The 21,123-nt window shown below is 42.3% G+C and overlaps 1 protein-coding gene and 1 long non-coding RNA gene across 2 annotated transcripts in view; one reads left to right on the forward strand and one right to left on the reverse strand.

Moving 5' to 3' along the window:
* The window catches only part of ROS1 (ROS proto-oncogene 1, receptor tyrosine kinase), a 190,164-nt gene extending 187,374 nt beyond the window's left edge, over positions 1–2,790 (reverse strand). Inside the window, exon 1 of the mRNA XM_056563593.1 lies at positions 2,695–2,790. Within this exon, the coding sequence (XP_056419568.1) occupies positions 2,695–2,790 (96 nt within the window). The remainder of the gene's footprint in view (positions 1–2,694) is intronic.
* Positions 97–2,560, forward strand: LOC130362247 (uncharacterized). Its single transcript, XR_008891330.1, has 3 exons — positions 97–274; positions 369–450; positions 2,222–2,560. It is a non-coding gene; the product is annotated as an uncharacterized LOC130362247 (long non-coding RNA).
* Positions 2,791–21,123: the final 18,333 nt, after the last annotated feature.

Raw genomic sequence — 21,123 nt, forward strand, 5'->3', positions numbered from 1 at the left:
GGCATTATTATTGTTTGGGGACTATATATGGGGAGATTGTATAGAAGTTGTTTTTACACCACTCCCAACAGAAGAAAAGATGCGAATCGGCACTGATGTATCTAACTATCCTTGCATATCAGATAAGGGTCAGTTGGACGTACTGATTGCTAAACCAGGATCTCGGTAGGTGCTCACGCCGGCGTCCGAGCTCCCCCCGTACCATCTACCACCTTCCCGCTACGATATGACTACACGTTGGTGACAGTCTGCCAGCCCTGGGACGATTGATTGGGTGAGTGCTCTGTTATTCTTTATGTGTTGATATTGTATAGAAGTTGAATGCATGCTGAAAAAGGAAGAAGATATTTTTCTGACACTTTCTGCAGAAAAGAGTAATGGCTGGAGAAAGTCATCATGGCAGTTTGAAGAAGAAAAAGAAAAGAGAGTGACTCCAAGAAAATGTCACCTGTGAGTAACTGCTGGTAATTTCTACAATATGGGGGAGTATTAGTCTGGAGGAAAGAGGCCCAGACTAAAATTAGCAGGTCTAAAATATGCCCTGGGGCCCAAAGGATTCTAGTTATGCCTTTCTAATGCAATACTAATGTGATATTCAATGCCCTTGTGCCATTATTCTCCCCTCCCTCTGATCTCCTTTTGCCATCCCCCCCCCCCCCATCTTAATCCCCTTGGGCCATTATTCCCCAGGGGGTGTTATTGTATGTATCTCATTTATTGGCCCAGGGGAATCCCCCTCCGATCCCCCTGGGCCAATAAATGAAACACATAAAATAACTCGCTCCCATGCTGCGGTGTTACACTTAGTTTAAAATGCCTACCAGGCCTGTGTCTATCCCCTTCGGCGGGAGTCAGGGGGCCGCACTGATGGGTGACATCAGGCCCGGCAGCCACTGCAGCATAATCCTTGGCGTACCCTTTGGGATACGCATACCCCTGGTTGAGAACCCCTGGCTTAGATCATACTGGAAGGTGCAGTTTCATATGGCAAAAACTACTTTAAGACTTGTCCCTTACTTGGCAACAGGTATATTTGACTATTATAGTCTAAATAATTTTCTCCTAACCGCCACACCATGGATGTCCATCATTGCAAGTGTTAAAAAACACATACTTTTGTCCTGGCCCTCAGTGTGCCACCAAATTATGGGAGCTGGAGTCACCACTGGTTACTAGACATACTCTGTGACCTTTATAGAGGTCATTCCACAAGGAGGGGAGGTTGAACTGTGAGCTTCATCCATTGACTTCTCTATCTACTATTGTCACCTTTTGCTGTAATGCTGCATACAGTAGATAACTTTCCAGTAGACTCCTCCTTATCATCACACTCAAAATAGAAAGTCTCACCTTAAAGGAGTACTGCAGCAATAGACAACTTATCCCCTATTCGCAGGATAGGGGATAAGTGTCTGATTGTGGGGGGGGGGCAAACCGCTGGGACCCCTCGCAATCTCCAGTATGGGGACCTGGCACTGCCACGGCTCTGCGTGGCTAATGCTCGTGTCGTCAACCTCACTGAGGTCAACAGACACACACCCCTCAACTCAACTCTATCGGAGAGGTGGGGAGGCATGAATGCTGCATTTCCGCCTCTCCAATAGAGATACATTGATGGGGCGTGTTGGCCGCGGTGTCATGCTGCCGCCAACATGCCTCCTGCATAGAAAAGCCACAGCAGAGTCGGGCCCCCCGTACAGGAAATTGCAGGGGATCCAAATGCTGGAACCCCCTGCAATCTCCCGTACGGGGCAACGGCTCTGCCGTGGCCCTCCCGTGCAGGAGGCATGTCGGCTGCAGCATGACGCCAGTGTTTGGACCCCCCTACGATAAGACACTTATCCCCTATCCTGCAGTACTCCTTTAATAGTAGGCCTAGTGGCCAGACTGAAAACTGCAATATATCAGTATTATTTTTAAATACAGTTAGTAAAATTAGAAAAGAAAACTAGTTTAACATAAAAACTTAATTTAAACAAAAGGTAATTTTCTGATTACATATTCCCCTTAAGTAGCAGGTGAGGAGCAACCACAACTAAAGGGTTTGTCCAAAATTAAATAAGTGGTTTGCTTATAGTATACGTTCACAGTATTACAGCCCAGCTTTATTGACTTAAATGGGCATAAAGAGCAATATTAGACTAATATCAGACAGCTTTATTTGATACACCATTTCATTTATTTATTTGCATAAATTACATATAACTCTTTATTGTTATAGAGCACAAGGAAAAACAAGAAAAATCGCAGAAGGGGATCAGCAAATTATAAATTAAGTCAGAAAATAAAGAAGAAAACTCTTGGTACTTTTGTTGAAATTAACTTTTCATGTGTTGCACAGACATGTCAAAAATTAAGATCAGCCGGAGTCTTAGTGCCGAGACCCTCTCTGATCTTTAGATATATATAGAAAAATTCATTTAAATGACAGTAACACTTTAAAGCTGTAAGACTTATTGCTGGCTGCAGTTTACTTCTATACTCCACCCCCCATGTGGAACACTTCAAGAAGCTAAAAAAGAACAGTTATAAGGTGGAGCCTGTAAAGCAGCTTTAGTCATTCCAGACACTGCAGGTGACTTAGGGGAATAAAAACATGGTCACCTTATATCTGAGCAATAGAAGATACAATGATCTTAAAATATCTGTTACTTAGATCATGTTTTGTCACAAAAGTTTAAAGTTGTTACTTACCTGAGAACGTCCTTGTAAAAATAACCAATTCCCAATGGTCAGAACGACTACAACCCAGAGGATATAAGAGGAGCTTAGGTTAGGAGCAGCTTGCATATTTAGAGTCCAGAGAAAGTCACTATAATTCTATATTACCAATAATAAAACATTTTCAATGATAGATCAGAAAGAAAATATTCATTGTTTGGAATCTATTTCTTCAGCAGCTGTCAATGTACCAGTAAACATAAAAAAACACAGTCTCCTCTACAATAGTCAAGTATAAAAGACATAGTTCTACCAGCAATAATGTTGCCAGTTAGCATATCAGAGATCTTAGCATTACATCCATCATGTCTGATTTACTTCTCTGTCTTAATGGAATTGTACAACGTCCCACCCTCCTATGACGAAAGTTCCAGGGTGAACTCACATAAAACTATGTAACAGGTTGTTCTCTAGTTACTCATCCACCAACCAGGTGCATTACCTCTTATCAGGAATTGATCACAGAAACCTAATAAAATGCATTAGGGAACACAAAGATCATTCTGTTAATAAAGTTGACAATAAGAAAATGTCAGTAAAAAAATTATATTGAGATTCCCATTAGTCCTAATCTGATGGTACTATTATTATGCAGATTTAAAACACTATATATATAGCTGTATTGTATAATAAAGAAGGGATAGTCTGGCACTACAAAACTAAGGCTGCTGGTAGACAGGTGAATGACGTGGTTAGCAAAGGGTTTCCCAGAATTTAATGTAGGATATGGCGGTGCAAAAATCCAACAGAATGCATGAACAATAATAAATAGAAAACAAGGACTGCACTCACCATCCATACGACGTTTTATTGATAGTTGTCAGGCATGAGGAGCTGGTGCAAGAGCGGAGGCGGGGGACGTAACCGGGACTGACTGTTTCACGCTTAGTAGTGCTTCTTCCAGCCGGTGTATGAACCTTCGGTATATATACGGTATATACTCATACTAAAGTGGGACCAGAGAAGAGCGGCCAACCGCCTGCATCTATACATTATACAGGACGATTGCATGGGGTGTCAGAAGTGACACTTGCTGCAATCTGTCTATTAATGCAGGTACTACAGCTCCCAGCATGGAGCAGAGTGTGCTCCATGTTGGGAGCAGTAGTACCTGCAGTTAAGGACTGATCACAGCGGGTGTCTCTCCTGACCCCTGTTGCGATCCTCCTGTATAATGTATAGATGCAGGCCGCTCTTCTATGGTCCCCTGCACTGCCGTATATATACACCTATTCATATTTCCTGCAGAGAGCTGTGATTGGCCAGATGGTTCCAGCCAATCACAACTCTCTGTGGGAAATATGAATAGTTGTATATACACGTCAGTGCAGGGGACCATAGAAGAGCAGCCGGCCGCATCTATACATTATACAGGAGGATCGCAGCGGGTGTCAGGAGTGACATCCACTGTGATCTTTCCTTAAGTGCAGGTACTACTACTCTCAAAATGGAGCACACTCTGCTCCATGCTGGGAGCTGTAGTACCTGCATTAATAGACAGATCGCAACAGGTGTCAAAAGTAACACTCGCTGCAATCTGTCTATTAATTCAGGTACTACAGCTCCCAGCATGGAGCAGAGTGTGCTCCATGTTGGGAGCAATAGTACCTGCAGTTAAGGACAGATCACAGCGGATGTCACTCCTGACACCCGATGCAATCGTCCCATCTATTGCAGAGATGGAGCTGCTTTCTCCTGCGCTCTGCATCTCTGCACTAGACTCCAGCCAGTGATGTGAATAGAACATCATTGATTCATATTTCCCTCTGAGAGCAGGGATTGGCTGCAACCATCTGGCCAATCCCCATTCTGGGTGGAAAATATGAATGAGTGATGTTTGATTCACATCACTGGCCAGGGTACAGAGCAGAGATGCGGAGCACGGTATAGAGCCGCTCCGCATCTCAGCTATATTATATTATCGCAACGGGTGTCAGGAGCGACACCCAGGGCAATATGTCTATTAGTACAGGTACTACTACTCCCATCATGGAACAGTCTGTTGCAGGGTGGGAGTAGTAGTACTACCTAAAAAATTTAAAAAATAGAGGGGAAAAAGTGAAACATGCACACCTTATCAAAAATTAATTCAAATGTCATTATAAAAAATTAAAATCTCATGAAATACCTTTTTTTCCATCACTACTGCATCCTTTTTTATTTATTTATTTATTTTTGGTACCCAACAAATTTAGAAAAAAAAACGCCAAAGGGGCAAAAAATGCAATTTCCACTCAAATGCAAAAACAGCAGAAAAAAAAGGCAGGAAATTGCACTTTTCTCTGTGAAAAAAACGCAGAAAAAAATATGGAATCCTAGCCTTCAGGTTCTTTTAATTCCGGACCGTGGCCCTGACTTAAAGAAGTGTTCCAGGTTTTTATTTTTTATTGCTTATAAAGTGCTGCAAGTTATTAAGTATGCCTTTTGCTTACCCATTTTAGCTGATTTAACACACATGAGATTGGCTCCATTTTGGTTTGCAATTCAATCACTGGAAGGATTCTGTAATGCAGCCTACATTCCCCATGAATCCTCTGGCTTTGGGTGTAGTGTTTGACTACTACAGCTGTTCGTCTAATTTGGCTGCTGGTGCTGGAATTCAGCCAGGAGAAATTAGTTTACACTGTGCAGTTTTGATGCATTTTCTTACCCAAAGTGATTTTTTTTAAAGAAATATTGCCATGAGGTAAAAGTGATTCCATTTCAAAGTCTTTAGGTTGTTCGCACATAGAATTTTTGCTGCATTTTTTATATATTTTTGATGCATTTTGGCTGTTTCTGCTGTGATTTCTCACAATTGTGGTAATTTGTACAATTGTGGTAAAATATCACCATTTTTCCATAATGTTGAAAAAAATCACAGCAAAAACAGATAAAGCACAGCAAAAAAAAATGCAATGTGTGATCGCACAGCCTCACTGGAGTTTTTACTACTACATATCCTGATCCCATGGAGAGACAGCAGATGGCGCTGTGAAGGGAGGGTCTGGAAACTTGTAGGAGGGATATGGTAGGTGATGATGTCATCCTGTAGTTCAGTGGTTCCCAACTTTGGCTGTCCAGGCATTCTGGGAGTTGTAGTTTTGCAACACCTGGAGGCACCCTGGTAAATTCATGCATTTATATCAGTATTTTGCACTCTTTATCATAAAGGGGAGATATTCAAAAACTACTGTAATTTCTGTTCCAGCTATATTAATTAACCCCTACATGACCCAGCCCATTTTCACCTTCATGACCTGGGCATTTTTTGAAAATCTGACCACTGTCACTTTAAACATTAATATCTTTGGAATGCTTTTACTTATCATTCTGATTCCGAGATTGTTTTTTCGTGACATATTCTACTTTATGTTATCGGTAAAATTTCACTGATATTTGTATCCTTTCTTGGTAAAAAATCTAAAAATGTCATGAAAATTTTGAAAATTTTGCATTTTTCTAACTTTGAAAGTCTCTGCTTGAAAGGAAAATGGATATTCCAAATAAATTACATATTGATTCACATATACAATATGTCTACTTTGTGTTTGCATTAAAAAATTGACAAGTTTTTACTTTTGGAAGACATCAGAGGGCTTTAAAGTTCCGCAGCAATTTTCCAATTTTTCTCAAGATTTTCAAAATCGTAATTTTTCAGGGCCCAGTTCAGGTTGGAAGTGGATTTTAAGGATCTTCATATTAGAAATACCCCATAAATGACCCCATTATAAAAACTGCACCCCCAAAAGTATTCAAAATGACATTCAGTAAGTGTTTTAACCCTTTAGGTGTTTCACAGGAATAGCAGCAAAGTGAAGGAGAAAACTCTAAATCTTCATTTTTTACACTCGCATTTTCTTGTAGACCCAATTTTTGAATTTTTACAAGGGGTAAAAGGAGAGAAATCACCCTAAAATTGGTAACCCAATTTCTCTTGAGTAAGGAAATACCTCATATGCGTATGTAAATTGTTCGGCGGGCGCAGTAGAGGGCTCAGAAGGGAAGGAGCGACAATGGGATTTTGGAGAGTGAGTTTTTCTGAAAGGGTTTTTGGGGGGCATGTCCCATTTAGGAAGCCCCTATGGTGCCAGAACAGTGGACCCCCCCCCCCACATGTGACCCCATTTTGGAAACTATACCCCTCATGGAATTTAATAAGGGGTGCAGTGAGCATTTACACCCCACTGGCGTTTGACAGATATTTGAAACAGTGGACTGTGCAAATCAAAAATTTTATTTTTCATTTTCACAGACCACTGTTCCAAAAATCTGTCATACACCAGTGGGGTGTAAATGCTCACTGCACCCCTTATTACATTCCGTGAGGGGTGTAGTTTCCAAAATGGGGTCACATGTGGATATTTATTGTTTTGCGTTTGTCAGAACTGCTGTAACAATCAGCCACCCCTGTGCAAATCGCCTCAAATGTACATGGTGCACTCTCCCTTCTGGGCCTTGTTGTGCGCCCCCAGAGCACTTTGCGCCCACATATGGGGTATCTCCGTACTCAGGAGAAATTGCGTTACAAATATAGAGGGTCTTTTTTCCCTTTTACCTCTTGTGAAAATGAAAAGTATAGGGCAACACCAGCATGTCAGTGTAAAACATTTTTTTTTTACACTAACATGCTGGTGTAGACCCCAACTTCACCTTTTCATAAGGGGTTAAAGAAGAAAAAGCCCCCCAAAATTTGTAAGTCAATTTCTCCCGAGTACGGCGATACCCCATATGTGTCCCAAAACTGTTGCCCTGAAATACGACAGGGCTCCAAAGTGAGAGAGCGCCATGCGCATTTGAGGCCTGAATTAGGGATTTGCATAGGGGTGGACATAGGGGTATTCTATGCCAGTGATTCCCAAAATGGGTGCCTCCAGCTGTTGCAAAACTCCCAGCATGCCTGGACAGTCAATGGCTGTCCGGCAATACTGGGAGTTATTATTTTGCAACAGCTGGAGGCTCCGTTTTGGAAACAGTAGCGTACCAGACGTTTTTCATTTTTTGGGGGGAGGGGGGCTGTGTAGGGGTATGTGTATATGTAGTGTTTTTTACTTTTTATTTTAGGTTAGTGTCAGTGTAGTGTAGTGTTTTTAGGGTACAGTCACATGGGCAGAGGTTCACAGCAAGTTTGCCGCTGGAAGTTTGAGCTGCAGCGCAAAATTTGCGCCATCTCAAACTTGCAGCACTCACTGTAAACCTCCGCCCATGTGAGTGTACCCTGTACATTCACATTGGGGGGAGGGGGCAAACATACAGCTGTTGCAAACTCCGAGCATGCCCTTTGGCTGTCCGTGCATGCTGGGAGTTGTAGTTTTGCAACAGCTGGAGGAACACTGGTTTGGAAACACTAAGTTAAGTAATAAACTTTCAAGTGTTTTGCACCCAAACTTAGTGTTTCCAAACCAGTGTGCCTCCAGCTGTTGCAAAACTACAACTCCCAGCATGCATGGTCTGTCAGTGCATGCTTGGAGTTATAGTTTTGCAACAATTGCAACAGCTGGAGGCACTGAGGTAGGAAATGGACAATGTTTCCCAACTAGTGTGCCTCCAGTTGTTGCAAAACTACAACTCCCAGCATGCCCAGACTGCCAAGGCATGCTGGAAGTTGTAGTTCGGCAATATCTGAAGGATCAGATGTTGCCGAACTACAACTTCCAGCATGCTTGGGCAGTCTGGGCATGCTGGGAGTTGTAGTTTTGCAACATCTGGAGGTCCACAGTTTGGAGACCACTGTATAATGGTCTCCAATCTGTGCTCTTCCAGATGTTAGAGAACTACAACTCCCAGCATGCCTGGACAGACTGAGCATGCTGAGATTTGTAGTTTTGCAACATCTGGAAGAGCACAGATTGGAGACCATTATACAGTGGTCTCCAAACTGTGGACCTCCAGATGTTGCAAAACTACAACTCCCAGCATGCCCAGAAAGCCAAAGGCTGTCTGGGCATGCTGGGAGTTGCAGTTTTGAAACTCTCAGAAGCAGCAGTGAGATCGCTTTACGGCGATCTCACTGCTGCCAATGAAGATGCCGCACTGCTGCCAGAAACTCACCTCCGGGACGCAGCGCAGCCGGGACCGCACGGAGGACGCCGGGACCGCAGGGAGGACGCCGGGACCGCTCGGGACACCGCTCCGACGGGTAAGTGACGCCGGGGGACGGGTCAGGGACACTTAGCAGAGCGGTGTGTGTCCCGATCCCCGTGATCGGAACTCACACACCGCGCTGCTAAGTATTCTGATAGCGAAACGCTGCTATCAGCTAGTCAGATTTGACCAGCTGATAGCAGCGATCGCTGGGGGGGGGGGGTGGGGGACGAAACCCCCCGTGGTCGCACGGTAAGATGGCTGGCTATCAGTGATAGCCACCATCTTTCCGGGCGCTGCGGGATGCCGCGAGTAGCGGCAGTAATGTCCATGACGTACCTGTATGTCATGGGTCGGGAACACCTTGCCACCCATGACGTACAGGTATGTCATAGGTCGGGAAGGGGTTAAACTTTTTCTCCTCACATTTTCAAAGGTCTCTTGTGCTGCTTTGAAAATTTTAAAATATGTGAGAGTTCATTTTTGTGCCACTTTTGCTTTTATCGTGCCAAAATAGTTTTTGTTGCCGCCATAGTGAATTTTTTGTGTGACAAAATTGCCGATTTTGGAGTTAAATTTTGCATCTTGGAAAATTCTGGCAGAAACATCTCACGTAATATTTCATGATTATCAGTATCCAGACAAGCGATAACTGTATAAATAAAACATTTCTAATGCTGAAATGTGAGTTCAGGTGCAGTGACTGTGAAAAAAAAATGTTTTTTTTTTTTTTTTTAAACAACATTTTCCAATAATAATTATGGAATTTTAATGGTGTGAAATTTTTGATGTAAAATGGATTCTCACCCCTTTAAAAATATCATGAAAACAAGAAAATTACATAGCCACGCCCATTTTTGCAAAACTGGTGTGACTAGTGTAAACCTTGGATAATTCCCATGTAAAACACTTTGAATATCTGGTGTAAACATTTTTGCGCCAAAATCTTGGCGGGAAATGCAACATTTTTTATGTGATGAGTTTTGAATGTGACCCCCAAAGTCTTCCCCGGTGTGGAGTACCACCAATCCTCCACTATGCAATCCTTTGTATTTACAGGGGTAAACGTTTTTCATTTATATATTATTCAGGCAAGCAAATAACAACTTACAATTAGATGCTTTCATAATATTTCTCTTTCTTTATTTCTCATCTTATTTTCATTCAAAACAGTAAAGATTCATATTAGCAAAGCTCATTGCAGATTTTACATGCTGTAGGTCTAAACATCATGGAGATAAGAAAAGATGACGCATGAGTAAAGGGAGGTTCCCCGGAACATTGCATCAGATCCTTCTGACTTCCTGGTAGTTCACAGGTCAGAACCCACGACTGATATCCTGTTCCGACACATAGTAATAAAACACATAGATGCAGCTGCATGATGAGTGTACATACGATGGGGAAAACGTTTTTCTTTAAATTAGGGATGTCCCGATACCGATACTGGTATGGGTATCAGGACCGATACTGGACATTTGCATTTGCAGGACTGATACTGGATATAGTACTTGTACTAGTGCAAATATCCTCGATACCTAATCAGATACCTGCCAGTCGGACTCCTGATGGCAGGTATCACGGAGGTGCAGTAAGCCTCCTACACTCTCCGTACGGATCCACTCCCCTGCACCTACTCCCGAGCTAGGCAGCATTAACCTTTTAGATGCCACGATCAAAGTTGATCGCGATGTCTAAAAGTCCTGAAGTTAACTGCCGGTTAAGTCAAGGATGCTGATCGGGATCACCGAGGTGAAATCGCAGTGAAATGATCAGTTCAAAGGATGGCCAGATGTCCCTCACCATGCTCCGTGCCGTCCGATCGTCATGGCAGGAAGTAGTAAAGGAGCACTGATAACACTGATCAATGCTATGCTATGGCATAGCTTTGAACAGTGTATGCAATCTACAGATTGTATGTAATAGTCCCCTATGGAGACTAAAGAATTGTGTAAAAAATGTGTAATAAATAATTATTATATATATATGTAAATTAACCCCTTCCCTGATAAAAATTTTAATCACCCCGCTTTTTAAAAAGTTGAAATAAAAAATTAATATATATATATATATATATATATATATATTAATATAAAAAAAGCCCTTTCTCTTTTAAAAACTAAAAAAAAATACCTTTTTTTTCCTTTAAAGAAAAATTTTAAATTTAAAAAACCTGTCACGTGACATTGAAAAAAGTATTGGTAATTGGTATCGGCGAGTACTTAAAAAAAAGTATTGGTACTCGTACTTAGTCTTTAAAAAATGGTATCGGGACATCCCTACTTTAAATATGCGCTATAATCTAGGATCAGTGTCAAATCTCTACCAACCACAATAAATTAACAGTTATTCAATATTCTCTATAAAAAATGTAAGATTGAGCTCATATGTGGACATATTGTTTAGTGTAACTGCATGTGGCAAGAGCACATATTGTTTATTTGTGACACTGAAGGCATAGAAAGGTATGGTAATGACCCATACAGCTCCATAGAACAGAGAGGTATTGTGGGACCATGTGTATATGTAGAGGGCAATTGTGAAGCCGGTTGTCATAAAACAGAGGCTTCTATATCCAAAATGTTTATTTGTAAATTAACATTACTTTCTAGACCAGTGTTTCCCAACCAGAATACCTCCAGATGTTGAAAAACTTCAACTTCCTGCATGCCCGGACAGCCTTTGGCTGTCCGGGCATGCTGGGAGTTGTAGTTTTGCAACAGCTGGAGGCACCCTGGTCGGGAATATGTTTAGGGTATGTCCTAACAGGATGGAAAAAGACAATGCACAATTTCTGCTGCAAATTCCCATTCACAAAAGCAACATGTTTTGTAAGCAGTAAAAAAGGGAAAAATCAATGGTTAAAAATCCTCAAAACATATTGACATGCTGCAGATATTTTTTCACTACTTATAAAGTATTATCCACTTAGCTGCAGCTGTATTCCGCTACATGTGAACAGAATGTTACATTTTGCCTGTAAATAATCTTATAGTAAAACTTTAAAAACCATGTTATTGTCCTGTGCTTTACACTTACAACCTTTACCACAAGATGGCACTCTATAATAAAATGGCATGGGATGGCACTCTATGATAAAAAGAGATTTCTCTAAACACAGTAAGGGTATAAAGCATAGTAATATCAATGTAACCAGGTAGCAAATATGGTCATTTTAATAACATAATAATAATAATATAAATTATTATTATTAATAATAATTTTAATTTATTATACTGTATATCCTGAACATTATTCATTATTTCTACACTTAACAAGGTAGTACCTGTACAGAGTAGCTGTATTTTTAACAGCCATAAGGCTGGGTTCACGCTGGGTAAAATTGTGGGCGCAAAAATGCAATTGCAGCCGCATTTGCAGGAAATCCACTCGGAATCTAAAATACAAGAAGAAAAATTTGTGTGAACCCAGCCTAATAGTTTATTAGTGAGATAGAATGCGAGACTTGGACTTTGCAACAATTTCTGCAATTTTTGCGAGGTTTCACATGCTGCAAGTTTTATAGTATACGTTTTTGCAACCTAAACTCAGTTCCACGGACCTGGATGGGGTTATTTTGGCAGTGAACACATGGATTTCTGCAAATTCTATTAGGGTGCATTCACACGCTCTTTGTTTTTGCGGGTTTTCCGCTGCGTATTTGAAAGGGTGCGGGCTCTTCTCAGCTATCCGCAGCAGATTTTCCACGGAGGAATTTACGCTGCGGAAAATCCGCAGCAAGCCCCATTGAAGTCAGTAGGGACTGCGGCAGATTTTCCGCAGCGTAAATTCTGCCGCAGAAAATCTGCTATGGACAGCCAAGAAGAGCCCGCCCCTTTCAAATACACAGCGGAAAACCCGCAAACACAAAAAGCGTGTGAATGCACCCTTAAGATAAATGGGAGAATGAAAGAAATTTCTGCAATAAAACCTGCTGCACGAGAAACCTCCCTTTGTGTTTCACAATAAATTCCACACTGCTACATTTCTCTCTATTTGAACTTTGAACACAACTATTTATTGCTTCTTCCTTACAGTATTGCATATAATAAATGTAACCAGCTTTGGTGATAAGTTTATACTTTCAGAGCTCATGGGAAAACTTAGTATTTTCCTACAATTCACTGTACTCTACATATAATGTGAAAATACTGTTCTAGCTCAACACTAGAAAAGGAGTATGAGATACTTTTCCATCTTTCATATGCATTAAATTATATCTTTACAGAGAACAATGGTGCAAAGCCTCACAAACATCTATGGGTGATGTATTCTAACTTAAAGCATGGCTTTTGCATCTGGACACAGCACCTAAAGCCAATTGCCTACTAGGTGCCTGCAGGCAGGGCTGGTGCAAGGAGTTTTGCCACCCTAGGTAAAAGCTAATTTTGCCGCCCATGCTGCCCATTGGCTCCTCACTTTGACACGCTTCACCTTACTACTAGGATGACACACTGTAACAAACCTCCTTTTCATGTAATCTCGTTACTACTGTGGTGACACACTGTAACAAACCTCCTCTTGATGCAATTACCTTACTACTGGGGTGACACGGTGGTGCTGGCTGGTCCGGTGCTTCAGGCAAGCGGGGGCTTCGGATACTAGCTGGCCACTAACTTTCATGCAGCATGCAGAACAGCATCCCATCAAGAGGACGCTCTTGCTACCTATGCATCCCCTATAGTTACAGTGGGGATCAAAAGTTTGAGGCCATGGCAAAACCTTCAGTTTACGCCTCTTGATGTAATCCCCCGTGGATTTTGAGATGTGTTTAGGATCATTATCCATTTGTAGAAGCCATCCTCTTTTTAACTTCAGCTTTTTCACAGATGGCATCAAGTTAGCATCCAAAATTTGCAGAAATTTTATTGAATCCATTTTTCCTTCTACTCGTGAGATGTTCCCTGTGCCACTGGCTGCAATACAACCCCAAAGCATGATTGATCCACCCCCATGCTTAACAGTTGGACAGAGGTCCTTTTCATTAAATTCTGTTCCCCTTCTTCTCCAAACATACCTTTGCTCATTCCGGCCAAAAAGTAAAATTTTAACCTCATCGGTCCACAGAACTTGTTTCCAAAATCCATCAGGCTTGTCTATATGTTCATTTGCAAAGTTCAAACACTGATTTTTGTGGTGAGGATGTAGAAGAGGTTTTCTTCTGATGACTCTTCCATGAAGACCATATTTGTACAAGTATCTCTTTATAGTGGAATAGTGTACTACAATTCCAGTGTCTGCCAGATCTTTCTGGAGGGATTGTGCAGTCAAACATGGGTTTTGAATAGTTTTTCTCGCAATCCTGTGAGCTGTTCTGTCTGATATTTTTCTTGGTCTTCCAGATCTTGCTTTAACTTCCACTGTTCCTGATGACTGCCATTTCTTAATTACATTCCGTACAGAGGATATTGACATCTGAAAACATTTTGCTATCTTCTTATAGCCTTCTCCAGCTTTGTGAGCGTCAACTATTTTCAGTTTCAGATTTCTACACAACTGCTTAGAAGAACCCCTGGTGCTGATTGTTGGGGCAAGGTCAGATGAGTCTGGGCATTTAAAACCTTTGAGATTGACATCACCTGGTCTTCCCAGATGATTATTGAGAACAATCCATGACACTGGCAGGTCTCAGCTTTGCAAAGGGGCAGTGCATGCTATAAATTCTGAAGGGTGCCCAAACATTTGCAGACACCATTTTTTTTATTTCTGTTATTTTGAAAGTGTAAATAATGGAAATAAAATCTAACTTTTGTTGACATATTATAAGAATGTCTAATCTGTAATTTGATGCCTTTTGGAGATTTTTCCATCTTTCCTTGGCTTCTTTGTGCACATTAATATACATTTTTACCTTGGGTGCCAAAACTTTTGATCCCAACTGTACACTCCTGGTGCCGAAGGATTCTGGCAGCACCAACCAGAGTGCCTGTCTAGCTGTTGCAAAACTAGAACTCCCATCATGCCCGGAAAGCCTTTGGCTGGTTTGGAAACACTGATCTAGTGAATGGGCTACTTTAGCTATACAACTTTGTTAAGGTGTATTATGAACACCCCAAAGCTGGTTGGCTGAGTGTGCGCAGCTTTGGTTCTGCACAGAGAGCTAGGGGGGCGGTTGGGAGGGTTGTTGGTGGCGTGCGCTGACAGCACTCCATACGAGTGCTCACTTATCCAGCCGGCTCTGACAGTTTGACAGCAGGAATGCTTTTGCTGTATTGCGGTGTATTGCGGTTTGCCCCCCCCATCAAAAGTGCACTATAGACAGCCGCCTCTTTAGCCTATACGGGGAACCGCCCTGCCTGCAGCTGATGACAAGTACACTGGTACACTGTATGTCATGTGTCGTACATAAAGTTGATGCATTTATATGCTTGACTTACACTACTAAGCATCTTATATTTGGTAAATTCATGTTATCCTTTTAATGGATTTTCTAATGCCTAATGTAATAGCCATGTATGCACAGAGCGCCCCTCATACCAGAAGTAAGCTGCACTGTCTGGTACCCTCCTACTCTATCTGCAGCAGCTGAGAAAATCATGAAGATTTGTTTGTTTTTCTCCTCATATTTGTGCTTCTTGCCTCCTGCTTCACAGTCTGCAGTTAGACTTTACAGGCAGGAATTTGGAATCTGTTAAATGGTTAGTGAAAAGATCTTTCTAGGAATGTCCAGCTGGTCAGAGAGAATTGCACACATACCCTGCTGAAAATCATAACATTTCTTGGCTCTTTTTTGGCTTTCTTATCTTGTTAGATGATGGCAGACTCTGGGGTGTGTGGAAGACAAGTAGTCGGCAATGGCCACCCCTAAGTAGGAGCCCCCATGGGAAGGTATAGGGTGAGTGTTTTAGTCTTGAATGTGTGAAATAGGTACATTAGGGGTAATTGGCTGCCCTGTGACCTCTAAGCCAGTAGACTGGTAGAAAACATCAGTCCCAAAGTTCTGGCCTCTAAAGTGAAATGTGGACTGGCCCAGTAAGCCAGTAGACTAGTGGAAAACACCAGTCCCATAGTCCCTTCTCCTGCTACATACAGAATGATTTTCTCATACTACTGCTATTCAAGGTTTTCTTCTGCCAAAAGAACCACACTTAAGTGGAGTGACAACTCTTATTGTGATTGGATGCCAAGAGTACAGGTAGTAGACTAGACATGGAGTGTGGAACAGGAATTTGGACACAAAGAACAAAGCAGGAGCTGTAACCAGAAACACAGAGCCTAGAAGTGAGTCTAGGAGGTGGAGCCAGGCGCAGCATAGACATTAGGAACAGATTAGTAGCTGGAACCAGGAATGGTGGCATCAGGAACACAGCACAAGCAAGTGGTGAAAGTACAGGAACAAGATCATCAGGCTGGATAAGGACAGAGCTAAAGCATGGACATATGCTGGACACAGAGGCTGCTCTACCATTAGGCGAGTTAGGCGGCCGCCTAATGCCTCTCACTCAAGGTGGTCTCGCGGCCGCCTAACTCTGGCCCCTAATAAAGTAAAATGAGTGGCGATGTGTACATTGTGCCCATCGCCACTCATTATTCTGCAGGAACAGGGAACAGGAATTCCTGTTCCCATACTTTACCAGAGCTCTGCGGCTGCAAGTGGCCGGGCCTGTGTCTATCCCTCTAATGCAGTGTGCAGCGCAGAACATCTAAGGCAGACTGCACATGATCACATGATGTCATTGCACACAGCCTGCATCAGAAGTCCTGCACAGCACACCGCACCAGAGGGACAGACACAGGCCCGGGAGGAGGAGAAGAGGAGGTGTGGCAACTCTGGAGCTCACACTGAGTGCTGCTGCACCAGACAGAGAAAAGTGTGAGCCTAGGACAGCCGGCGAGGGGGCAACACAGAGCCAGTAGACTATTATTGGAAGCAGGAGGGGAGGAGGCAGCATTAACAATGGGGCAATAAGAAGGGGAAGCAGGAGACAGGGGGGCATATTAAAGGGAGCAGGGTCACTAAGGGAAAAGGGGTGGGGGATATGTGGAGTAGTGTTGAGCGCGAATATTTGAAATGCAAATTTTTACAGCGAATATCGGCCATAATTAAACTCTGGAACCCCATGCCATCCACTGACAGCTCTGCCACATGTACTTTTTTCTATTAGGGTCCAAAATGTATTGCTTATTATATACATCATAAAAGAGAAAAGAGTTGGTACTGGATACCATTGACCCAGCAAGTAACCAGCTAACCAATTCAGAAATGTACACAAATGTGAACAACATGGTCAACTATGAAGTGCACGTGCAACGTTCTGGCAGTGCTGCCTTTTCCACTTTATGGTGGATGGAATAAAACTACAGCTATAAAATATGGCTATATACATACACCATGGGGGGGGGGGGGGTCATATAATAAGTATTGAATTTAAAAATAGCTGTAAAATCACTTTATATTGTATAAATGTGGAATACCATGTGCAATAAGCCTAGGCAACTGCAAAAAAAATAATATGCAATTATTCTGTGATAGGATGTTGGGTCTTTTTACTGGCCATAGTAGTCACATGGTCTACCTCTGTGTTAAATATGCCTTTGAAGTCTCTCAGAACTGAATTAAGATGCAAGCTATGAACCTGCCTAACAAAGAGTTTGGGAAGTTCCTGCCCCTTTAAAATATCATCAGCAAATGTACTTCTTGACTTCTATTAATATCATGAGTGGCCAAATGTTTTGTAAAATCCATTGAGACAATTTACTAGGGAACTAGGTCTGGTACATGCGACACGCTGAGGTTACTTCTCCAAACTGTTTGCACACCACATCAGGAGCCCATACACATGGAATACCTGTTAGCCAAATGTATGTTTAGCTTATAGCTATCTCTCCTGATCCCTCCATACACATGAATGCTCGGCTCAGCCAAGCACGTGAGTTCTGAACAGATAAAGGAGGGGTAAACTTCTGCAAATGCCAGACACCTCTGGGGCAGATTATCTCTCCAAGAACATAAGTTTGAAATCTAACTATTCCTCTGCCCCCTCATGATGTCACACCCCGCCCCCTCAATGAAAGTCTATGGGAGGGGGCGTGACGGGGGCATGATACTCCTTCCCCTGCACCGCCCGTCAACAGCCACAGAGCGATCCTCGCTCTGTGCAGCTGAAAAATGTGGGTGCTGCAGGAGAGATCGCGGGGTCCCCAGCGGTGGGATCCCCACAATCTAACATCTTATCCCTATCCTTTTGATAGGGGATAAGATGTATAGTGCCGGAGTACCCCTTCAAGTCTTGGTCCTCAAAGACCAAGGGCGTATCTGTATGCTCTGGTCCCAGTACCGGGGTTTGAAGCGTACTCATGGTGGATCCCAGTTGCTATCAGCAGCCAGGGCCCACGGTTAATGCTGGGAATCGCCGATCGGCCCGATGCCCATCATTAACCCTATAGACGCAGCTATCAAAGTTGATCGTGACACCTGAATTTGAGAGTAAACGTGTTGGTTAGCTCAGCGGAGCTGATCAGGACATCCGCTGTGAAATCACGGGTCCCGATCAGCTGAGTGGACGATACCACTAAGCACTGAGCATCGATAACACTACACAGCAGAGCACTGAGCACCGATAAAACTACACAGTAGAGCACTGAGCACCGATAACACTACACAGCAGAGCACCGATAACACTACACAGCCGAGCACTGAGCACCGATAACACTACACAGCAGAGCACTGATAACACTACACAGCAGAGCATTGAGCACTGATAACACTACACAGCTGAGCACCGATAACACTACACAGCAGAGCACTGAGCACCGATAACACTACACAGCAGAGCACCAATAACACTACACAGCAGAGCACTGAGCACTGATAACACTACACAGCAGAGCACTGAGCACTGATAACACTACACAGCAGAGCACCGATAACACTTCACAGCAGAGCACTGAGCACTGATAACACTACACAGCTGAGCATTGAGCACCGATAACACTACACAGCAGAGCACTGAGCACCGATAACACTACACAGCAGAGCACCGATAACACTACACAGCAGAGCACTGAGCACTGATAACACTACACAGCTGAGCACCGATAACACTACACAGCAGAGCACTGAGCACCGATAACACTACACAGCAGAGCACTGAGCACCGATAACACTACACAGCAGAGCATTGAGCACTGATAACACTACACAGCAGAGCACTGAGCACTGATAATACTACACAGCAGAGCACTGATAACACTGATCAATGCTGAGCTAAAAGCTCAGCATTGAACTGTGTGTGCGTTTGCAAGATTGCATGGTATAGCCCCATAAGGGAACTAAAAAAAAAAAAGACTTAATAAAAGTGAATTAATCCCTTCCCTTATAAAAGTTTGAATCACCCCGCTTTTTCCATTTTTTTTAAATAAAATAATGTAATAAAAAATAAACATAATCATATGTGGTACCGCCCCGTGCATAAATGTCTGACCTATTAAAATATAAGGTTAGTTAAACTACAAGGTTCATGGCGTACATGTAAAAAACTACCAAAGTCCAAAATTAATTTCACTTCATATACTATAAAAAAAATTTTTTAATAAAAAGCGATCAAAAAGTCCCATCAAAACAAAAATGGCACTGATATAAACTACAGATCACAGCACAAAAAATGAGCCCTCATACTGCCCCGTATGCGGAAAAATTAAAAGTTATAGCGGTCAGAATAGGAAATGTTTAGGCATACTAATTTTTGTGCATGTAGTTATAATTTTTTTAAAGTAAATAAAATAAAACCTTGTAACCATATGGACCTACAGAATAAAGATAAGTTGTCATTTTTACAGAAAATTGCACTGTGTAGAAACGGAAGCCCCCAAAATGATAAAAAGGAGTGTTTTTTTTATTTTATTTCACCCCACAAGTATTTTTTTTGATTTCCTTCACCGTACATTTTGTTATGAAATGATTGACGTCATTAAAAAATACAATTGGTGACACAAACAACAAGCCCTTATATGGGTCTGCAGGTGGAAATTAGATTTTTAGAAGGAGAGGAGGAAAAAATGAAAGTGCAAAGACGAAAATGGGCTTGGTCCTTAAGGGGTTAATGCCCGAAATTATGAACGTACCAAAATATTTTGCTGTAAACACTCCTGCTTGTGTATAAATAACATGTAAACACTGCACTACCTGTACTTCAAAGGCTGTTTAGAAATATTTTACAGTGGTGGACAATGTTTGCCTCTTCCTGTAATAAAAAAAATGTCCTCTTCACTACTGGATAAACCTGAGCAACTGGATACTCTGGTCTTACCTCCATGTGAAATAATTCTACTTCAACCGCACAAATCCTACACATAAACTCTTAAAAGAGCAGTATTGCTATATAATGCTACTTTAAGGCCCCTTTCACAATACAGGTATCATCCTGCTTTTTTACTGCTGTTATTTTACAATAACGGATGGAAAAAAAAACCGGATGCAGTAACAGTAATAATGGATGATAACTGATGACCATCATATGTTATTTTTAATGTTTTTTTTCTTATAAAAACCTGATGTTGTTTATCCGTTTCATCCGGTATTATCTGTTACTACTAGTTACATCCGTTTTTTTAAACAGGTTTTTAACCCTTTATGGTAAAGCTGTACTGAGCTGTACGGATGTTAAAAAAACGGACAATAACGGATGATAACGGATGTTTCTTTTTTTAACATCCGTTTCCCATAGACTTCAAATGTTAAATTTTAACGGCTGTTTTTTCACCATTATTTTTGCCAGACCAAAAATGTGTGCATGCACCGTCTTTTGTGCCGCCAAAAATAACTGACATTAGTAAAAACGGACATTCCTGATGCAAAAGGATATTCAAAAAAATCCCATTGACATGAATGGGATTTTTTGACGGCCGTTTTCAGAACTTTTTGCCAGGAGTAATAACGGAGGTTTTTACAGGATGATACCTGTAGTGTGAAAGGGGCCTATAGAGGGTTTTTTAAATGATGTCTATTAAATCTGAGACTGACGATCGCAGTGATGCCCTGTATTAACCCTTCAGACGTGGCGATCAAAGCTGACCGCCGCGTCTGTAGCGAAAGTGAAACTAAACCAGCTGCTCAGTCGGGCTGTTCGGGACTGTCGCGGTGAAATCGCAGTGTCCCGAACAGCTTACAGGACACTGGGAGGGACCCTACCTGCCTCCTCGGTGTCCGATCGGTGAATGACTGCTCTGTGCCGGGATCCACTGCATGGCCGGCGCTCTCCTTCATCGCCATCACGTCGTGGGGCACGCCGTCCCATCATCCAATAGGAGCGGCGTGCGTAGCGACTTGATGGCGGCGACTGAGAGCGAGGATCCCGGGCAGCAGAGACGTATCTGGATCCTACAATCAAAATTCTAACA

The sequence above is a fragment of the Hyla sarda genome, chromosome 3 (assembly GCF_029499605.1).
Source record: "Hyla sarda isolate aHylSar1 chromosome 3, aHylSar1.hap1, whole genome shotgun sequence".
NCBI lineage: Eukaryota > Metazoa > Chordata > Amphibia > Anura > Hylidae > Hyla > Hyla sarda.